At 34.3% G+C, this 22,082-nt stretch overlaps 1 protein-coding gene across 2 annotated transcripts in view; it reads left to right on the forward strand.

Moving 5' to 3' along the window:
* The window catches only part of LOC129283086 (protein O-mannosyl-transferase TMTC1-like), a 39,927-nt gene that overhangs the window by 9,612 nt on the left and 8,233 nt on the right, over nt 1-22,082 (forward strand). The window contains exons 3-12 of one of the 2 annotated variants that reach the window (XM_064113640.1): nt 3,052-3,229; nt 6,656-6,729; nt 7,932-8,141; nt 9,210-9,285; nt 11,796-11,899; nt 14,755-14,944; nt 15,287-15,408; nt 17,258-17,428; nt 18,259-18,372; nt 21,453-21,602. In XM_064113640.1, coding sequence (XP_063969710.1) covers nt 3,052-3,229; nt 6,656-6,729; nt 7,932-8,141; nt 9,210-9,285; nt 11,796-11,899; nt 14,755-14,944; nt 15,287-15,408; nt 17,258-17,428; nt 18,259-18,372; nt 21,453-21,602 — 1,389 coding nt within the window. Of the gene's footprint in view, nt 1-3,051; nt 3,230-6,655; nt 6,730-7,931; nt 8,148-9,209; nt 9,286-11,795; nt 11,900-14,754; nt 14,945-15,286; nt 15,409-17,257; nt 17,429-18,258; nt 18,373-21,452; nt 21,603-22,082 lie in introns of both variants that reach the window. The other variant, XM_064113639.1, reaches the window with a different exon arrangement.

Genomic DNA, 22,082 nt, shown 5'->3' on the forward strand with positions numbered 1-22,082 from the left:
AAACTTTCTAAAAAAAAACCTTGAAAGCGAGACAACCACGCGACCAAGCCAAAATGACAAGCTTGGTCGCTTCGCTGTCTCGCTTTCAACTTGAGAACGTTTACGCGCGTCTGCCCCCATCTCCTGAAAGAAATTCTTTTCAATTTCATTATTTTTATCTCATTATCACTATGGCCTTACGCAGAAATTTCCGGGGGGGGGGGGGGAGCATGACGCGCGTAAACTTTCTAAAAAAAAATCTTCCCCTCCCCCCCCCCCCCCCCCCCCCCCCCCCCCCCCCCGCGGAAAAAAATTCTGCATAAGGCCATGATGATAATGTGATAAAAATAATGAAAATGAAAAGTATATATAAATCAATGGTGCCATATGCTCTTTTTTAGCATGGCCGTTCACAGAATTTCTTTCGGGAGATGGGGGCAGACGCGCGTAAACGCTCTCAAGTTGAAAGCGAGACAGCGAAGCGACCAAGCTTGTCATTTGGGCACTTTTTGGAGTTTTAAAAGTGAAATATGAAGGCTTTCGTGCACACTTTTGGTGAATTTTGTGATAATTTTCAATAGAAAAATAAGTTTTTCAAAAATTTAGGGGTCATCATGCCCCCGTATTGTCGTTGTGAGCATTTTGGGGAAAAATTAACTTAACAAAAACAAAAAAACAAAAAATTATAGAAAGTAGAAGGGCCTGATGCACTTACACTCAGCTCATATGCACTTGATCCACTTCCATTAAGGATCCGGATTTCGGGCTAAATTCCGCCCGACAGTTCCGGGGACCAACCAACGTAATATTTCGATGAAGAGCATTTCGTCGATTCACCGGTTGTTCCCACTCACACGTATTGCGAGGTACCGTATACTAAGGTCGCACCATGAACCACATTTTTCAGTGGATTTCTAACAAGTGGGTCTCGCGTGCTGGGATCTCACTTCTGGTGTCCACAACACGCAACTTCTATGGCTTAATTTTTCTGTGCGCGACAACATGTAATGAACCCTTGGGTTGTTCCTACATGTACGATCAGAGAGAAAAGGTGAAATACACGCGCGCCTGCGGGGATTGTGAACTGTAGGAAAAATCGTATAAAATTACACTTTTTGATATTTCTACGAAGACGAAGTTATATAGAAAATGAAGAATATTACAATAAGACCATATCCCTAGAAAATTGCTTCAAGAAATGCCATTATGAAGAGGAAACGGACAAAATTTTGTGAAGAAAAATCACGAAAAAGGAAATCGCATCATGAATATTCATATCATGGGCGGTCCCACATTTGCATGTTATAGCGAGTTTTCCATTATTTAATAAATAATGGTTATTTGTATATAAATAATGATTATTTGTATATAATGGCAAACTGTAAAAATTGTTTATAAATAATGATTATTTATAAATAATGGGATATTGAAACAAAATTATTATTTATAAATAATGAAATAGATATTTCATTATTTAACAAATAATCTTTATTTCTAAATAATGGAAAACTCGAACATTAAATAAAGATTATTTATAAATAATGAAAATAATGGCGCACTTGAAAATTTTTTTTATAAATAATGGGAAACTCAACAAATAATTTATAAATAAAGAAATGTGCACTGGCATTGTTAATAAATAATTATTATTTATAAATAATAGAGAACTTATTTTAATATAAATAATGGAAAAACAAATTGCAATTATTTATAAATAATGAAGTATGTAGTGTCATTATTTATAAATAATGAAAAACGAAAATCATTATTTATAAATAATAAAAGACAAATAATCATTATTTATAAATAATGAAAAACAAATAATCATTATTTATAAATAATGAAAAACAAATAATCATTATTTATAAATAATGAAAAACAAATAATCATTATTTATAAATAATGAAAAACAAATAAAAATTATTTATAAATAATGAAAAACAAATAATCATTATTTATAAATAATGAAAAACAAATAATCATTATTTATAAATAATGGAATGTCGAACTATTATTATTTACAAATAATGAAGTATTACTTGGAATTATATATGAATAATTAGAAATGTTATTTTATATAATAGTAATTATTTACAAATAAAATGTAAATTATATATAAATAATAGTTATTATTTAATAAATAATGATTATATAACAAATAATTGTTCTATATAATATTGGTACAATCGGCGTCTCATACTTAACAGGAGGAATACCTGACTTACATGTATAGTTACAGTAGCCATTTGAAAAAAGCTATTTTGAACATTGATCACTTCCACATGTATTGAGTTGTGTTTGACAATATGCACTGTTTTCTGAAAGAATTTTGAACCATTGTATTCGATCAAGATCATTGCTTGGTGTTCATGCTTCATTATTACCGTAACAATTCATTGTTAGGGTCGATTTCATCGGAATTTATTTCATGGTAAATATTGACATTTTGAAATGTAAACTAGTACACTGGTTGAGTCATGTGTTTGTTTGCCATATTAAAACTATTATAAAGGATGTTGGATTTTTCCTATAGATTTCCTATATATTTTATTTTCACACTGTCAAAATCTACACAGTAAAAAAATCAAAATTTGCATTGGTTCTGTGCCTTGGTTGAATATATTATACTGTATATGTTTGGAGAAACATTAAAAGGAGTTTACAATCGACATTCTAAATCACAATATACAGTAATATATAAAGATAGGAGAGGTTGCCACCAAGTTTGGCTCATATTTTGAGCAAAATATATGTTGTAGAAAATAAGCTTTAGTCATATTTGAGCCTCAAGCATTTTTGAGAGATCACTGTACACTGTAGCCAGAATGTGTAGTATAATAACAAGTGTGCATGATAGACCAACTGGTTATTTACATCTGAAACCTTGTTGGGTTTATTTTGTATTAAACTTACATAGGTTACATTCACAGATTGACCTGATGTGAAGTTCAACCCCTGTCATATCACCTCCTGAAAGTGTATTTTCAATACGGCTGTTTGCATAATCTTCACGTTTGTAACCCCATCAAAACGTATATTAACAAAGTGAAACATTATTTTGTTCACACACAGGTTGAACTATCTGATGAGCGGTTACCAACCCTACTCATATCACCTTTGGAATGTGTGTCTCCACTCAGCTGTTTGCATAATCTTTACGTTTGTAACTCATCGAGTCGTATTTAATGATATCCGACCTGCGTTTATCAGCGGTCTTTTGTTTGCAGTCCACCCAGTGCACACTGAAGCAGTAAGTACTTGATGAGGAAATTTAAGTGGTATTTTAAAGGGGAAGTTCAGCCTGACAAAAAGTTTATTGTAAAAATAGCAGAAAAAATAATTAAAAATATTGCCGAAGGTGTTAGAAAAATCAATCAAAGAATTGAAAAGTTATTAGACTTTTAAATTTGATTTGTGATGTCACGTGCGAGCAGCTCTCTTACATATCGTATGGTAAAAAAAATCAATGAAATGTCCTTTTCTCAGAAAATTGAAAAAATTGTTTTTACTGTACATGTACATTTTGTATCAATAGACAAATCATTTTACACCCGATCATGAAAAGACAAGAAAAATAAGTCTTCAGGAACCATTCCAATATGAAATTCATCCGTTTTATATTACATAACATATGGGGCAGATGCTCGTTTATGACGTCACTAATTCAAAATTTAAAATTCTAATAACTTTGTTAATCTTTAACAGATTTTCCTCAAACCTTCACCAATATTTTTTATTATTTTTTCTGCTATTTTTACAACATACTTTTCTTCAGGATGAACTTCCCCTTTAAGGCATATAAAAATTTATATTAGTATTTTAATATTTTATGTATTTCATTTTTAAGTTTAAGTGGTAGTCTAAGGTATTTCTAAACCTTTGCGATGAGAAGATTAAAGCAGTATATTAAGGTGTTTTCACCTCTTTGATGATTAACTCTTTGTGCGCTGGACCATGAACCCATCTGTACTGAATTATTTTCAGGGAGGGAAACAATGCATTGTTTGTTGAGTGTGAAATGCGAAGTTCGCACGGCACCAAGTGTGCATTGGTGCGAAGTACGCGTGGAAAGGGTTAAATTAATGCGGTGTCATCAAGGTGTTAAATCTCGCTGATGATGAAATTAATGCGGTATTACTCTACAATGAGGAAATTAAAGTGGTATTTTAAGGTGTTTTACACCTGTACAATGAAGAAATTTAAGTGGTATTTTAAGGTGTTTTACACCTGTACAATGAAGAAATTTAAGTGGTATTTTAGGTGTTTTTCAGCTCTATGATGAAGAAATTTGTGGTATTTTAAGGTGTTTCACACCTCTACGTTGACAAAATTTAAGTGCTCGCACCAGCGGGCACCAAGCACCAGCCCGGACCCTGATTGGCCGGCGGCTTCGGCCAATCACAGCGCAGCTCACACCCGAGTGGAGCCAGACAATAGCGTGCAGCCGGGCACGCCGGCCCCTCGCCGACGCTATATAACCCGTGCGCAGCAGCGTGTTTGCTGATTGCCTGACGAAGTCTAGCAGCTTGCAGACGAAACGTCGCTTTCCTACTAAGTTTGATACATCGTGAGACAACTGGTTATTTCGTCTACTCAAAATTTAAGTTATTTCAAGTATTTTTTACACCTGTATAAAGAGGAAAAGTTCATGTAAGTGATTTTTTAGAAGAGTTTTACACCTGATCGATGGGCAAAAGTGTTTTTTTACTACTGTGAAAATGACACATCTTATCCCAGAAATGATTGTAATGCCTGCTATTAAATGAGAGCACTGTCATCGTACATGTAATATCCCAAAAAGAAAAAAAAACATGCAAAATATCTAGGGTGCTTCAATAAAATTACAAGAAGTCTTGATGGGATAAATAAACCTGTATCTTGTGAACTTTGGGGCTCAAATTATTCAAAGGGGTATGGCCATTTTTAAGAGGGCATCTAAAAGGAAAGGGATGGCGGTGCTCACTTGCAGGGGCAGCAAGAAGAAAATGTTTGGGTATCTTATAGGTAGAAGTTTTGAAGTTTTTAAAAGTTTGAAGAATATCTACCTATACACTATCCATAAATATATAGTGACTTCAGTGAAAATAAAATCAATATCAAAACAACTTTAATATAAATCCTAATCATACATTTGATTTTTTGAACTTCGTCAACTGCCCCATTTTTTCAGGACTTTTGAAGATTCTCTTCTCACTCAATATACAGTTACATGTATATAGTGTTTTAATTGAAAGAATAATTGAAAAAAATTGATATTTTGGGAACTTGATTATACGTTGTTGAGAGTAATTATTGATTTTTGAACTTTGTCAACTGCCCTATATTTTCAACAAAAACCTACAAATACAGAAAAGCATACTGAATTCCCCCCAAAACAGTAAATGTTCAGTATGAATACAGGTCATATCTAGAAAATATTTTGAACAAACGTCTATTTTAGATGTTGACGTTGCGGCTTTCCATAGTTGTGGTTGATTGGATCAATCGTAACTGTTTGTAAGACGGGGACCCATATCGGTGTACCCCACCTGACAGTTAATATCCGATTATGGAGGCGTTGGCTTTCGCACCAGTGTTTCACCTTTCTTTTTCTGACATTATACAGTTCCTCTTTTCTTACCACCCCCTCAAATCAATCTGTGTTTTGAAATCGATAGTCACTCCCAGAGGATTAGCGTTCACTAGACCCCATGTTTAGCCCCTGGCCGCGATCATTTTACGTGTTTTTCCAGTCCCTGTGATCAATTGACCTTTATTAAAATACAGTCCCAGTAATGTTCTGTGTGACATTTGTATTCTCTTTGTTCTGTTCGGATGAATTCTGTACTTACTGTCTGTTTTACCATTTTATCTCAGGTATTTTCTTTCAGTACATGTATGTAATAAACAGGAAGTAATTTACCTTTCTATGTTGTAGTTTTTTTTTTTTTTTGCAAATACCAACTATTATTTAAACCTACATGTGGTTTATCTGCTTTAAATATCTGTCCTCCTTTTTTCATCTTCTTTCTTCTCATCCTTGTTCTAAATTCTTTTTGAATTGTTTAATTTCTTTAGACCCAAATGTGGGACCACTTGGCCATGGCAGTAGGGAAACCATTATATGGGGGCTTGGGGCGATTTTCCCCCGAAAATGTTAAAAAGAGCCCTGGAAAACTAAGAAAAAAGAACCCATGAAATTCCCAATTCACTGCAATTTTAATTTTTTCCCCAATATTCCAATATTGGGTGCGTCGTGGTCTAGTGGTCCTGACTCTCGCCTTTGAATCAGAGGGTCGTGGGTTTTATCCTAGCCATGGCGTGTTTTCCTTCAGCAAGAAATTTATCCACACTGTGCTGCACTCGACCCAGGTGAGGTGAATGGGTACCCGGCAGGAGTAATTCCTTGCATGCACTGAGCGCTGGTGATGGTAGCTCGAGCTAAAGCCGGGGTAATAATAGCAGCGCTTTGTATCCTCAGGCAAAAAGCACTTTATAAATCCAGCTTTTGTTATTATTATTGTTATTGCCTGCACGGCAATCGATATGAGTTAAATTTCATCTCAACAACTACATTACTTAACTAGTTTATTACTTCAATCTTCACTCCAATTTTGCATAATGTCTTAATATGTTTTTTTATAATGTTTTTTATATAATGTGTGTTTTCTTCTTTCTTTTCAACTTTATTTTGCAGGTTGCTGGAGTTGTTGGTCGTGCTGATGTGTTGTCTTGTCTGTGTTTCCTCCTTGCATTCCTAGCTTATTCAAGGTTTGTCCATTGCTCTCTACGTAAGATGAATCTTTCCATCAGGGAAGGGGGTGATGGGGGTTGATGTGCTTGGATTCTGTACCAATCGTAGCTTGCTGTTGAAGCAAACCAATCTATTCTTTTACTATAGGTTATTGTACATTAACTCTTTGCCCGCCACGGACAGAATCACTCCTTCGCTACATTAATTTCAAGGTGCAACATTGTGAGGGGCTTTGCATGGACTATGCTAATTCAGTTCACAATAGCTTTTGATTGGTTTATTGTAAAGAAAAGCTCTGTGTGTACACAGTACAATGCAATGCTCACATCACTATTGTGTACATGTGTATGAACAATAGACTTAATGCACTCTGTTTGTATTGTGAACAGAATGTGACTTGAGTTGAACTTGGCAGTCCACTGGATGTGAATCTAGTCGAACAAAGAGTTAATAATTTATTAAATCATATAAAACAGAAGAGATGAATAAATTTTAGAAATAATGAATGATAAGAAAGTTATACATTGTAACGTTGAAATCACTATTATACTATTGGGATCCACTCATTGGCAATGTATTTTTATAAAGAACTTTCCTATAAATTATTTTTCTATATATAGATTGATCTTCATTTTTGTGCATAACTATAAACAAGGTAATTGGTCAGAGGATCATGGCATGACAGAAATGGTCGTCACAAAAAGAGGAGTACAAAGCAAAATGAGTTTTACTGAAGATATACAGGATATAAATAAGATTTCAAAATATGTAGACAAAGTAAGGGAGGAAATGGGGATAATGAACAAGTAAGTTTTAAAGATAATTAAAGTTGGATGGAAGCTTTTGCCTACATGTATATTGTCTTGTGAAAGGGAGATGGGAAGACTATTTTCCTGATCCAAGCCTTTGTAATAGACGGAATGTTGAGTTGTAGAAATTGAAATGCTCATAACTCTGTTATTGTCTGTCTAATTTTTCTCAAAGTTTATCTGGTTGACTCTTTAAATTTCATTACTGTTTTGACATGAGCTAGCTAGATAGATAGATAGATAGATAAATAGTATTTGTTGTGATTAAAAATCAATTAGCAGCCAAAGGCTGAATTACATGAATTGTACAGAGTAAAATTTCAGTAAACAAACAGTAAAAAAAAAACTAATCCCTATACAAAGGTTTGATTTTGTTATCATTTCATATTACACTTTAATACAATGTACAGATGTATAGTATCAGAGAGACCAAAGCAGGAGGAACGTTGCTACCAGCCCACCTCCACCCCATACCTCATCCTCTCAACATCCATTCCTCATCTCGTTCTCTGCATCTTCCTCTCGCTCTGTGGTTTATTGGTCAAGGAACACTCTGCGACCGTCCTAGGGGTCTGTCTGTGCTACGATGCCATTGTGAAGTCATGGCCTTTTCTGACAAGGTACGTGTAAGTAGTTGTTGTTTTGTTTGTTTTATATACTACCTGACTACTGAAATGAAGCACTAATCTGGATTTGCCACTCTCCACCCAGGTGAGGTTCGCGGGTATCCTACTGTACCAGGGGGCCGTTTCATAAAGCTGTACGTAAGTTAAGAGCGACTTTAAGAACGACTGGTGATCCTTTCTTACGCGCTTAACCATCGCCAATGAATATACCATTTTAACACGAGAAAGGATCACCAGTCGCTCTTAACCTACGAACAGCTTTATGAAACACCCGCCAGGGGTATGCGCTACATGCATGCAATGCCTTTTCCACAGCTAACTTTTTCCTGTTGATAAAATATTCATCCTTTTAGATAGAGGTAACTTTTTCTATTGATATTTACTCTTGATGTTACATGTATGTCGCAAGTAGAATGTTTTGAAATCACACAAATGATTGTTTCACCTTTTTGATACCACATTTTCCAGTTTCAAAATAGTTTATCCTTTTTTAAAATTCCATTTTTATGGGGGGGGGGTGGGAGGAGGTTCATACTTTTCGCACTTGATGTTTAGCCTGAATAGAACAACAAAGTTTTGAAAGCCCACATTATTTTTTCACCTTTTTGGAGAGCTGCCCTTTTCTCTTTAAGTAATGTAGCAGGCAGTGATTTCATGAGAAAGTCTTTTAAATAATGTTTTATTAAAAAGTCACCATAGATGTCAATCTGGTTTATAAACCCAACCCTCTCAATCTTTGCCGAAAATAACCATGTACTGAAGGTCACCAACACAGATTAGCAGATGCAGGAGAGTGTGTTCTTATCACTGCTTGGGAAAAGAGCCTACACCGGGCTGAAGTCTGATACTTATTTTGTCCATTTCTCAGCATTTACACCTCTTCTACCAAATCCATTGGGCCTATATTATTTTATTTAAATACATTTGGGTGGTAATTTTATTGGATTTTGTTCCATCTAGTGTTTAGAAGTCATTTTAGACAGTTCCGGCAACTGGATTCACATTGTCTTTTAAAGGTGTTTTATTAATTTGCTTTGTTTTTTCCTTCATTGCATTATCCAGTGTAAAATCAAAGTCCTCTACCTTGCCGGCAGATCTGATCCCATTCATCTTCAGAAGTGCAATATTGATTGGTGCTGTAAGTATATCTTGCTATCATCATATCATCTTTATAAAAAAAAATCAATGCTAGTTAAATAGATAATATTCATTGAATAATCTAAGAATAGGAAACTTCAGGCATGACGTCATCAACCCACCTATTTTATTCTTATGACAGCATAAACATAATTTTTTTTTCTCGTAGTATTGCTAAGCTTTATAATTCAATAACTTGTGTGTAATTAGATTTTGATGAAATTTTCAGTGTTTCTCATTTAATTTTTATGGTATTTACAAGTATTTAGATTTATTGTCGACTTTGAGTACCTCTTTAAATATGGAAAGCCAGTTGTAACACTGATTTTAAACAGTACTGGAGGAGCTAAATTTGTTAGCATGTTTGGTTCTTAATTACAGTCTCGAAATAATGACTAAAACAGATTTATTCACCATAAAGCATGGTGTCAGAACAGGGTAAATATTAGCAAAATAAAATGTGAACATAATTTCAATCTCTTCTGCTTTCCATAAATTTAGCTAAGAGTTTATAGACTATGCATGACCTAGTTTACCAGGTGGGTGTTACATATAAAAGCTGTTCGTAAGTTAAGAGTGACTTTAAGAAGGACTGGTGATCTTTCTTTTGGTAAATGGTATATTCATTGGCAATGGTTAAGCGCATAAGAAAGTTTCACCAGTTGTTTTTAAAGTCGCTCTTAACTTACCAACAGCTTTTTAAAACACCCACCAGGACTTCTGAATACAGGCATATATGTGTTCACAAAGGATAAATTCCCTGTGTCACTTTAGCATCTCACTTTAATTTAAAAAAATAAATAAAATCATTTCATTTCATTTTCATCAGCTTCTCCATCATCATCAGCAGCATTTCCATTTTTTTATGATTATCATGATTATCACAACTGGTTATTTTTCTTCTATTGTTTAAAATTATTATTTCAATCATTCTTTTTCATCCATTCTGCTATTTATTCAATATGATATATTTAATATATGTTTTGGTTCGTGATATTCTCAAGCATATGTGCTCACAATGACAATTCGTCTTCTCGTCTTCTGCAAGTGATTTTATGTTTAATGATGCATATTTTTTATTTGTTGGCAAAACTTCTTTGTTACATTCATCCTTTAACAATGCTGCATGTTATCTGACACCACCTCTATCACCTCAAATGTTTATCTGTCAGTAAAACCACTGTATTTGATCCTTTCCATCATAGTCCTGATTGCCTTTCTGTCCCAGAAATATTAAAAACCAAGACGGGCTTCCTTCAAAAGCCTCAATTTTACCTTTCACTATCCTGAATAGGAATTATCTTTCCTCTTTTCCAAGTAGTCTCGTATACATGTACATTCAGCTTCTAACTTGATGAGAAATGTGTGTCCCGATACTTGATTAAGTTGGATTTGGTCATCGCTGTCAAACTCTTATTCATTTTATAACAAATATATACTTTATTCATTGTTTAATAGTTGTATTTGTATTCTTATTATCCCTTTTTTATATTACTATCATTATCATTTTCATTTGGATTAAATTATCATTGTGTTTAAAGCCTGTCTAAAGCTTTAGAAAAGACCAGTAATGTATTAATTATATCATACTCTAATATCATCGAACAAGATTTTCAAGTATACGACATCTGTGCTTTTTTTTTGTATACTTCAGTATGATACCTGTTTATGTGATTTATCACGTTCTGTTCAAAACAAGTTTTGAGTTTCATTGGACTTCCTTTATGATATCGCGTTTCCTGTTTACCTGTTCGTAAAACAGTGTATTTATGTTGAAAACCTGTCTTTTTTCAATAGAGATATCTCTTATTTCACTCATTTCCCCTTGTCAATTAAGGTCTTAGCTTTTCTCCAAAGTTCAATGATCTGTAAACACCATCCAGATCAGATGTATTTCACAAATTCATATATACACTTGTTTGCATTTATTTGGAATATTTTGTTTAATGTGTCAATTTTGCTTCCTTTTTTGAGAGAGATATCTGTTGTTTATTCCTGTTTTCTCAACAATTTTCATGTACTTTCGTGAGAATTTGATTCCTTAAAATGGCAATGCTTCATGTTCATCTAAGTCTCACACAATCCAATCAAGTGTTGGATATTGAAGACCTCACAAACATACGGTGTGCTACATTTATCCTTTATAGACCTTAGTAACAAGTAAATTCCACACTTGTCACAGTTATTGTTGGTGGCAAACTTGCACTGCAACAATCATCATAATTAACAACAACAACAAAACAACATCATCTTCTTCTTCATCATCATCAACAACAATAATATAATCATCTTCTCTTCATCATCATCATCATCTTTATCATCATCATCATTATCATCATCATCATCATTATCATCATCATCATCATTATCATTGTAGTTTGTCCTTTTGGATCATTACACCACAGCCCCCCCCCCCCCCCCCCCCTCTCCCCTCCTGTCCCCTGCAAGTTCATTTAGCTTGATACTTTGAAATCACATACTTATATCTGGTTCTTTCTCATTACTTTATAGGCATTTGTATTCCTTAGTTTCCGTCTGTGGATGTTGAATGGTCATCTCCCTCATTTTTCAGAGGAGGATAATCCAGCTTCATTTGCTCCTCATCTCACAACAAGGTAAGATATGCTAAGACAAAAAATTGGTAAATTTGAGAAAAGGAATGATGAGAAAGAGAGAGTTAAAGGGATGGTCCGGGCTGAAAGTATTTATAGCTTAATAAATAGAATAGAATTCACTGAGCAAAATGCCGAAAATTTCATCAAAATCTGATAAAAAATAACAAAGTTATTGAATTTTAAAGTTAAGCAATATTTTGTGAAAACAGTCGTCATGAATATTCATAAGGTGGGCTGATGATGCCACATCCCCACTTGTTCTTTTGTATTTTATTACATGAAATTAGGTTTATTCAAATTTTTTCCTCCAAGAACTAGAAAAAATTGGATTGACAACTGATTTAGTGCATTAGATATTTATTGCTGCAACTTATTTCTTTATAAGGGAGACATATTATTCACACAAGTATGAAATAATGAAAAAATGTGATTTTTATGTAATAATAAGAAAACAGAAAGTGGAGATGTGACATCATCAGCCCACCTAATGAATATTCATGACGACTGTTTTCACAAACTATTGCTAAAGTTTAAACTTCAATAATTATTATTTGTTATCTGATTTTGTTGAAATTTTCGGCATTTTGCTCAGTGAATTCTACTCTATGTATTAAGATATAAATATTTTCAGCACGGACCATCCCTTTAAATAGAGAGGGGGAGAGAGAGGAGTTAAAAGGGATGGTCCAGGCTGGAGATATTTATATCTCAATAAATAGAGTAAAATTCACAGAGCAAATGCTGAAAGTTTGATCAAAATCGGATAACAAATAATGCAGTTATTGAATTTAAATATTTGCATTATTCCGGTGAAACAGTTCTAGGCATGTCTTCATGAATATTCATTAGTGGGATGATGATGTCATATCCCCACTTGTTCTTTTGTATTTTATTATATGAAATTAGGTTTATAAAAAAAAAAATCTAAAACAATTGGATTAACAACTGATTAAGTGCATTGGTTATGTATTGCCGCAACTTATTACATCATAATGGAGACACATGTATGAAAATATGAAACAATCATGATTTCATGTAATAACATAAGAAAAAGGAAAGTGGGGATATGACATTATCAGTCCACTTTATTAATGAATATTGATGATGATGTACATATAACTGTTTTCACAAAATATTGATAAACTTTAAAATTCAATAACTTTGTTATTTGTTATCCAATTTTGATGAAATATTCAGCATTTTGCTCTGTGAATTGTACTCTATTTATATAGATATAAATATTTTCAGCCCAGACCATCCCTTGAATCAAAGAAAGCAGTTAAGAACAAAAGAAAGATTAAAAGAAAGAAGAAAAAAAAGGAAGACAGGCATAGAAGAAAAATAAGGAAGTGGGGAGAGGTAAGCAAAAGAAAAATGCAATCAGGTTCGCAAATGACCACCAGAATTATAATCTCGAAAGATCATATTTCAACTTTAACCCTTGAATTCAACTTGCGAACAATATGAAACAGTCCCTAGGTTACCGGTCAGAATCATAATGGCCTGAATTTCAAAGGTGGTTTCAAGTGTACCATCGTACAAAACCTTGGAATATGCAGATTTTGTGTTTATAAATTATGCTTATTTCAATGCGTACACTAAAATATTATGTATGCCTTTTGCAAAGAGTGGATAAGTTATGCTTGAATATGAAAAATCTAGTTCATGGTTTTGTATCATGGTGCAATTGAAACCACCCTAAAATAAATTCTGGCCACAATGTCCACATCTCATAGGTGCAATTGATTTTACACAATGATATTCATCCCAATTAATGAAGCCCCCACATAATTTGTTTCAATAATTTGTTTCTTTTCTCTCCCTTAATCCCTTTCCCTCAACCTTTCCTCCAACAACCCCCGATCCTCATCTAATCTTTTTCAATTCAATTCAATTTAACTTTGGTTTATTAAAGGTCAAGTCCACCTCAGAAAAACACTGATTTAAAATCAATAGAGAAAAATCAGACAAGAATAATGTTGAAAATTTCATCAAAATCTGATGTAAAATATGAAAGTTATGACATTTTAAAGTTTCACTTATTTTTCACAAAATAGTTATATTTACAATTTAGTCACATGCAAATGAGACAGTTGATGATGTCCCTCACTCACTATTTCTTTTGTTTGTTATTGTTTGAATTATACAATATTTCAATTTTTACAGATTTCACAATAAGGACCAACTTGACTAAACCACAAAATGTTAAACAATGGTAATTCCTCATGTTCAGGGAGAAATAAAACTTTGTTTCACAGGACAATGATGATAAAATTAGAATAACTCATATTTCATATAATAAAATACAAAAGAAATAGTGAGTGAGTGATGTCATCAGTTCCCTCATTTGAATACCGACCGGGATGTGCATATAACTGTTTTGTGAAATTAAGCAAAATTTAAAACTGTCATAACTTTCTTAATATACATCCGATTTTGATGAAATTTTCAGTGCCTTGCTTGTTGGATTTTTCTCTTTTTATTCAAATGAACTCTTTTTTGGAGTGGACTTGTCCTTTAAATACATACTGTACATGTACATTGCAGTAGTCCTAAGACTCATGATGCAAAGTTCACGTAAGAGTATGATTTGCATCTAGAGATTTTACATACATTTAAAAATATTTTAAAATTGGTTGATTCAACATTGAAATAAGTAAGATTGGCATAATTAATACGAGTTTGAAATTGCAATTATAGGATCTGTGAAATTTTTGTCTTGAAGTCCAGCAGGAGAAACAAAAATGGCAAAAATCAACAAAACTTGAGAGCTCTCACTCAGGGGAAATAGAGGCACCACATGTTATTTGGTTATTGTTTTGTTTATTTCTTTTTCTCATTCTCTCCCTCCCCAGGTTCCTGACCTACAGCTACCTTGTAGCATTCAACATTTTGCTGCTCCTCTGTCCCACCACACTGTCCCATGACTGGCAGGAAGGGAGCATCCCCCTCGTCGAGTCGTTATGGGATCCGAGAAACGCTGCCACCCTCTTAGCCTTTGCGTCGCTCTGTCTCATAACGTTTCATTGCATCTTCAGGTCAAAGGTACGAATTACTGCGAAAAGCATCGGGCTGAGAGCAATTTTAAGCCTTCAAAATGTGCAAATATAAATAAATGAGTAATACCGCTAAATTCAACACAGTTATTTGTTTCTCTTTATGCATTTAACATTTTTACTTTATTAATTGCATTTTGAATTTTGCAAGGGCTTAGGAATAGTGAAGCTGAGTAATATAAATAAACATAGTTATTTCTTTATTTTTCTACATTCAATTTCTTTTTCCCAGTTTATTATTTCCATTTTGGCCTTTGCAGATGCAGAAATTGAGTATTATAGATAAACAGATTTTTTTTTTCCCTATTTTTTAATATTTATCTTATGACAGGACACAGAGAGAAGAGTACTTGCATGTGGATTGCTTTTTCTGGCCGTTCCATTCTTGCCTGCCTCTAATTTACTAATCAAAGTTGGTTTTGTTGTGGCCGAGAGAATCCTCTATATACCAAGGTAATCCCCCTGCAGGCAAAAAAGGCTTGAACTAGCTTTTAAACGAATGAAAGTTAAATAAACTGCATTGGTGAAATATACCACAAATTTTAATAAACTTTTGATCCTAATGCACATGATATTCAGCAGAATTTATTTACCTTCAAATTTACCCCCAAATCCACCTCCAGATACCACAAATTTAACTTTTGACCTAATGCAAATGAAATTCGGCAAAAATTATTCCCCTCCAAATTTTCGACTGCACCCTTCAGTCTTCTTCAGGGATATGACTTGTCTGATCTTCACCGGAAGTGACGTAACGGCAAAGATTTGGGTCATAAGTGTGCAGATGAAAAATTATTATGAAATGACATTCAAAGTTTAAATCTCATTTGAGCCATCCGAGTATGCTTACTTTGATATCATTTTGCTTTCTTATTATCTTGTGCATCTTTTTGAGCACCTTATCTTTATTCAAAGTCATGGTATGATTTACATATAACTTTCAGATACCATAGGAAAAAAAATTACATCATCTGTGATACTGTTGCTCACCGAATAAATACTTGCATGGCTAAACTGGAACAGTTCAAAAGCAGTTATGCTTTACTTTAGAACTGGCCTGCTTTAGAAGATATTTTAAGCGTTTTGTAATGCTATTTCGAATTAACCGCAAATAAAGCATGAATGCCTTTTTTAAAGGGATGTGAGGATGGACTTCTTTAAGTCTTTTCCAAAGGACTTGGCAATACGAATGAACATATTTTAAAATTGGTTTTTGTAAATCTCCAAAATACTTAATGGATATATTAATGCCTTGGCTGTACTACATCAGGGCCCCGTCTTACAAAGAGTTGCGATAGATCCGATCAACCACAACTATGGAAAGCCAGCAATGTCAACATCTAAAATGCATGTTTGTTAAAAATATTTTCTAACTACGATGTACATTCATACATTAACTGTTTTCTTGAAAATTCAGTGTGCTTCTCTTTGTTTACAAAGGACATTTTGCAAATTTCCTGCAGAAAAAATTATGACACTGATGCATTCCCACAGAGTTACAATTGATTGGATCAATCATGACTCTTTGTTAGACGGGGCCCGGATCTATAAAGAATTTATGTGTTGATGTCAAGATGTATGTACAGTAAAAAAAAATCCTCCAATATGATGTATTATCATTATAAGGCTGTTAAGTGGTCCATTGAAAACAATGCAATATCAGGGCCTGTCTTACAAAAAGTTGTGATTGATTCAATCAATCGTAACTATGGAAAGCCAGCAATGACAACATTTAAAATTCATGTTTGTTTAAAATATTTTCTAGAAATGACGTATATTCATACATTTCTGTTTTCTTGACAGTTCAGTATGCTTCTCTTTGTTTTCAAAGGACATTGAGCAAATTTCCTAAAGAAAAATTATGATATTTTGTGGATTTCCATATACTTTAGATTGATAGGATCAATTGTAACTCTTTGTATGATGGGACACATCATGTCCCAGAATACGTCAAAATCTGTTGACTTCCCAACAGTCTAATGATCATCATTACAAATAATAATAATGATATGTGATGGCTTTTATTTATGGATACAAACGGGAGTAGAGAAAGTATATTCATTGTGTGCAGACATGCCAGGATCCCATGACCGGATTGATGATAATTACAATGTAAAGGGCTAAAAAAAATAAAGTATTAAGGGCAATATAAATGTAACTATTGTTATTATTAATATTGCACTCATCCATGAATCATGCAATATTGGCCCTAACTCGTGGAATATTTTTGTTATCCCAATCTGAGCAATCCAATCCAAAATAATATGATTAATCCAGAACCATGCACCTTTCTCTTTGACAGTCTTGGCTTCTGTATCCTTGTATGCTATGGCATATTCAAGATGGCTGCCTGCCTGACGTCTCGCTCCAGTCGAGCCTTCCTCTCGATAGCTACCCTTATCATGGTGCTGTGTTTCTGCCGAAGAACATGGGTGCGGAACCGCGTTTGGGAGTCGAGAGAAACGTTATTCAAGTAAGATGATGGTGGTTATTGTGACGCTGTTGATGGTGATTCTTGTACATTATTATTTGGTGGTAAACTAGATATCTGGGGAGTGTTTCATCAACATTTTTGTTCGACAAGTTGTCAGATCTGACATCTTTCCCTGATTTTGATTGGCCGAGAGGCTTTGTTCCTATGGTAACTGTCGGATAAAATGGGACTTGTCGAATAAAACATCCAACAAGTCCTTTCATGAAACGCCCCCCCCCCCCAAGCATTTATTATTCCCTTTTGGGCCATTTGCTTCTCTCTGTTGATTGACCGAAATTACATTAATGAATAAGTTCATAGAATAATTATCCAAGGAAGAAAATTCAAACTTTCCTAGAAATGGAATCTACATTTTTCAGTACATTTTCCTTTTTTTAAATTATATTCCATGCGTAATTTGCTAGCAGGTTAAAGAAACTACAAATTAAAGTGCAGGAGACTCTCTGGTCTATATTTTGAAATACGTTTTAACTTCAATAGGTCATGGTTTGTCTCACCAAAACACTATAGTTAGAGGAAGCCATATATGCCAAAATTGTGTTTACATCTTATGTTTACTGCACTCTTCATTAATAAATTGTGAATACAATTATCTTATTCATCCTTCCTAGATAGTAGAGAATGATTTGAGAGTCAAATGAGCTCTCATATGGAACCTCTACTGTTAGGCATTAAGACACAACTGCCTATCCATAGTTAAATCACAACTTTAAACCAGAGTTTAGATTAAACCTGACTTCAGAATATAGGCCTCTGCCTCTTTCAAGCTTAACTCTTAATTTTTTTTTTATCTTTCCATTGATCTGCAGGTCAGGATTGGAGACATTGCCTCACAATGCGAAGATGCATTATAACTACGGCAACTATCTCATGGATACAGGGCTTAGAACCGAAGCCATCAAGCATTTTCAAGAAACTTTGAGGTGACTATGAACATGCTGGGCAAACTCGCGGGAAATTTAGGTAATTTCTGCCCATGTCGGACATACAGGAAAAAACTTGTAATTGCCGGAAAGTATAGGGAGGTACATGTACAAAGAAATGCTAGGAAGTACAGGAAGGTTCAGTGAAATGCTAGAATATGCTTGAAAAACACCTGGGACCATTTCATGAAAGTTGTCAGCACCAAGTTGTCTTTCTCCGACAGTTACCATAGTAACAGTCAGAGGCCAGTGCCTTTCAGCCAATCACAACCAAGGATTTCACTGAAATTGTCAGCACTGACAATTTAGTCAGTGCTGACAACTTTCATGAAACACCCACCAGGGAAATACCCAAAATGTTTAAGAAGCATATTTTGTAGTACTATTACCCTGCATTTCCGACTATTTCCCATTTTCCTTTTAAAAAAAGTTATCGAGGCGATATTAACCGCCAGTATTTTCATCTCAGGCCACGCTGCTCAAAATAGCTTGAAGTCCCACAGTGTATTTCATGGCGTGTTCATGATGTGGATCATCTCCACACTGTTGGATTTGCAGAGTCATTGTGTACTCACTGTTAATGCACACTACTGTAGAGGTGTCCACAGTTTTATGTGTGGATACACTGAAAAAGAGATGTCCACTGTGAATTTATCTTGATTTTTATCTTCACACTTAATTTTAGCATTTTAATAAGGTGAAGCATACCTTTACATAGTTCAAAGTGTGAACACACAACAAATACGCTGTAAACAGACTGTGAATACTTTATGAACCCACTGTGAACTCACTGGATACTCTATGAACACACTGCAAACTCATTGTTAACACACTGTAAACACATGGTGAATACATTGTGGATACTCTATGAACACACTACAAACACTATCAACACACTGAATACACTGAACACACTGTAAATACTATATGAACACACTTTGAACACACTGTGGATACAATTATACTGTTAAGAGAATGAATACTTTATGAACACACTGCAAACTCACTGTGAATACACTGGATACACAGTGAACACATTGTGAACATACTGGATACTCTGTGAATACTCTATGAACATACTGTGGATACACTGTGAACATACTGTACACACTGTGAATACATTGTGGATACTGTATGAACACACTGCAAACACTATGAAAACACTGAATACTCTGTGAACACACTGAATATACTACTAGCACACTGTGAACACACTGTAAACACTCTGAACACACTGAATGCACTGTGAACTCACTATGAATATACTACTAGCACACTGAACGCACTGTAAACACTATGAACACACTGAATACACTATGAATATACTACTAGCACACTGTGAATACACTGTTAACACTATGAACACACTGAATACACTGTGAACACACTATGAATATACTACTTGCACACTGAACACACTTCAAACACTATGAACACACTGAATATACTACTTGCACACTGTGAATACACTGTAAACGCAATGAACACGCTGAATACACTGTGAACTCACTATGAATATACTACTGGCACACTGAACGCACTGTAAACACTATGAACACACTGAATACTCTATGAACATACTACTGGCACACTGAACACACTTCAAACACTTATGAACACACACAATATACTACTTGCACACTGTGAACACACAGTAAACACTATGAACACACTGAATACACTGTGAACTCACTATGAATATATTACTAGCAGACTGTGATGCACTGTAAACACTGAGCACACTGAATACTCAATGAACACACTGAATTCACTGTGAACATACTGAATACACTGGCTACTCTGAACACAATGCGAACACACTGTGGATACACTGCACACACCGTGAACACGATATGAACATGCTTGTCACTATTCTTTACATGAGGGTAAATCTTTCTTTATTACTATTAGTTTATTAATGACTTCGAATAGATCAATTCAGTTTCAGTTTAGTTTATTTCACTTCCATTTTCTGATGATAAACATAACAAACATATATACATATGTATGAATGTACATAACAGAATAAGTGTCATAAGAATACTTCAATAATTAATAAACAAATTCGTAGGAAATAGTCAGAGTATATATAATTCTTTTTGTTCCAAACACATTTTGATAATTAGACAAATTATAGATTACAGTTAGCATGTGAAAATGAAAATGAGGGACTTATTAAAAAGCAAAGCTTGTAATGGTAAGTCCCTTGAGATAAATTTATAGTAATCTTAATCGTATGTAATTAAAATTAAAGTAGGACAATCTTGACCATATATGAAGAATGGCAAAATAGGTTTGAAAAACAAGTAAAGGGGGGGGGGCAGTGACTACATAAATTAGGGGGGGGAGAAGGGAATGTTAAAAGCTGAAGAAAAACAAAAAAACAAAAAACGGTTATGTGTCCAGCAGAGAAAAGGGAAAGGGGAGGGGAAAGAGAAATATGGTCGAGAGTCAAGTATCGTGGAAAAGAGAAAGCAGTTCATATGTGTTATACGTTGTACTCATTAAGGAATGAAAGTTTTAGGTGTTTTTTTGAAGGTGTTTATATTTCTATTTTGTTTAAGGCTTTGGTGAATACCATTCCAGTATTTGGGACCTGTGTAAGTGATGTTTTTTTTGTGCGAGTGTGGTTCTAGTCAGAGGGGGATGATATTGATTTTGAATAGCTTGTCTTGTAGGGTATGTATGGATGTCAGTGTTTTTGGTAAAGAGTGAAGTAATTGCGGGGGTAATTCGTTTTTTGATAGCTGGAACATAAAAGTTCCAAGGTTCAGGAGATAGAGATTGTGGATTTTTAGTATTCTATTTTTTTAAATAACTTGATTAATTCAATTAATTTGATATGTTTGATTTTTTTTTTTCTTAAGTCAAGAAAATTGATAAAATCTCTTCCGTGATATGTATGCAGTTTTGGGGCTGTTTATGTATCTGTTGACTAAAGTGAAGTTCTTTACAGTGTTTCGATGATTTACACAGTTTACAAGCCAAAATTCCAGCTGTGGCAACGATATCAAAATGAGTTCATGTCCATTCCTCATCAAAATGCAAGGTTTTTTTTATTTGTAATATATTTATTTCAGTTTATACCCTCGGCATGCTTCAGCCAATAACAATCTTGGTACGCTACTGAGCGAAAGTGAACCACAGAGGGCAGCAGACTTTTTCCATGAGGCAATAAGGATTAATCCTCTGCATGCTAGAGCATACTTCAACCTGGCAAATATATATCAGTAAGTCTAATAGAAAAAGTATTAGACTTTTATGGACTAAATGTATATTAATGTGACTTAGACTTTTATGGACTATAATGTGACTGACTTTTATGGACTAAATGAATATTAATGTGGCTTAGACTTTTATGGACTAAAAGATTATTGAAGTCCATGTTGTATGTAGCCTCTTGTCGAGGCCCTGTCGGCTGCTTTCCGAGCGAACATGGCAAAGCACGGGAGAGAGCGAAGCAGAGCGCCGCGAGACAGGGCCTCTGGACATCTGTGCCGAATTTCACCGACTTTCTTTTGTTTTTTATTGTTTTTACCAATTCACCGACCAAAAACTGGTCGGTGAAAATCATCCAATGAGAGCGCGAGCTGCTATGACGTCATATTAAATATTTATGAGCTCCTCTTGAATGACGACCCTTGGATTCTTGGCGAAGAGTGACGACGAAATATCAAAGAGCACTGAATATGCCTCTAAAACGCTGAATA

The sequence above is a fragment of the Lytechinus pictus genome, chromosome 19 (assembly GCF_037042905.1).
Source record: "Lytechinus pictus isolate F3 Inbred chromosome 19, Lp3.0, whole genome shotgun sequence".
Classification (NCBI taxonomy): Eukaryota; Metazoa; Echinodermata; class Echinoidea; order Temnopleuroida; family Toxopneustidae; genus Lytechinus; species Lytechinus pictus.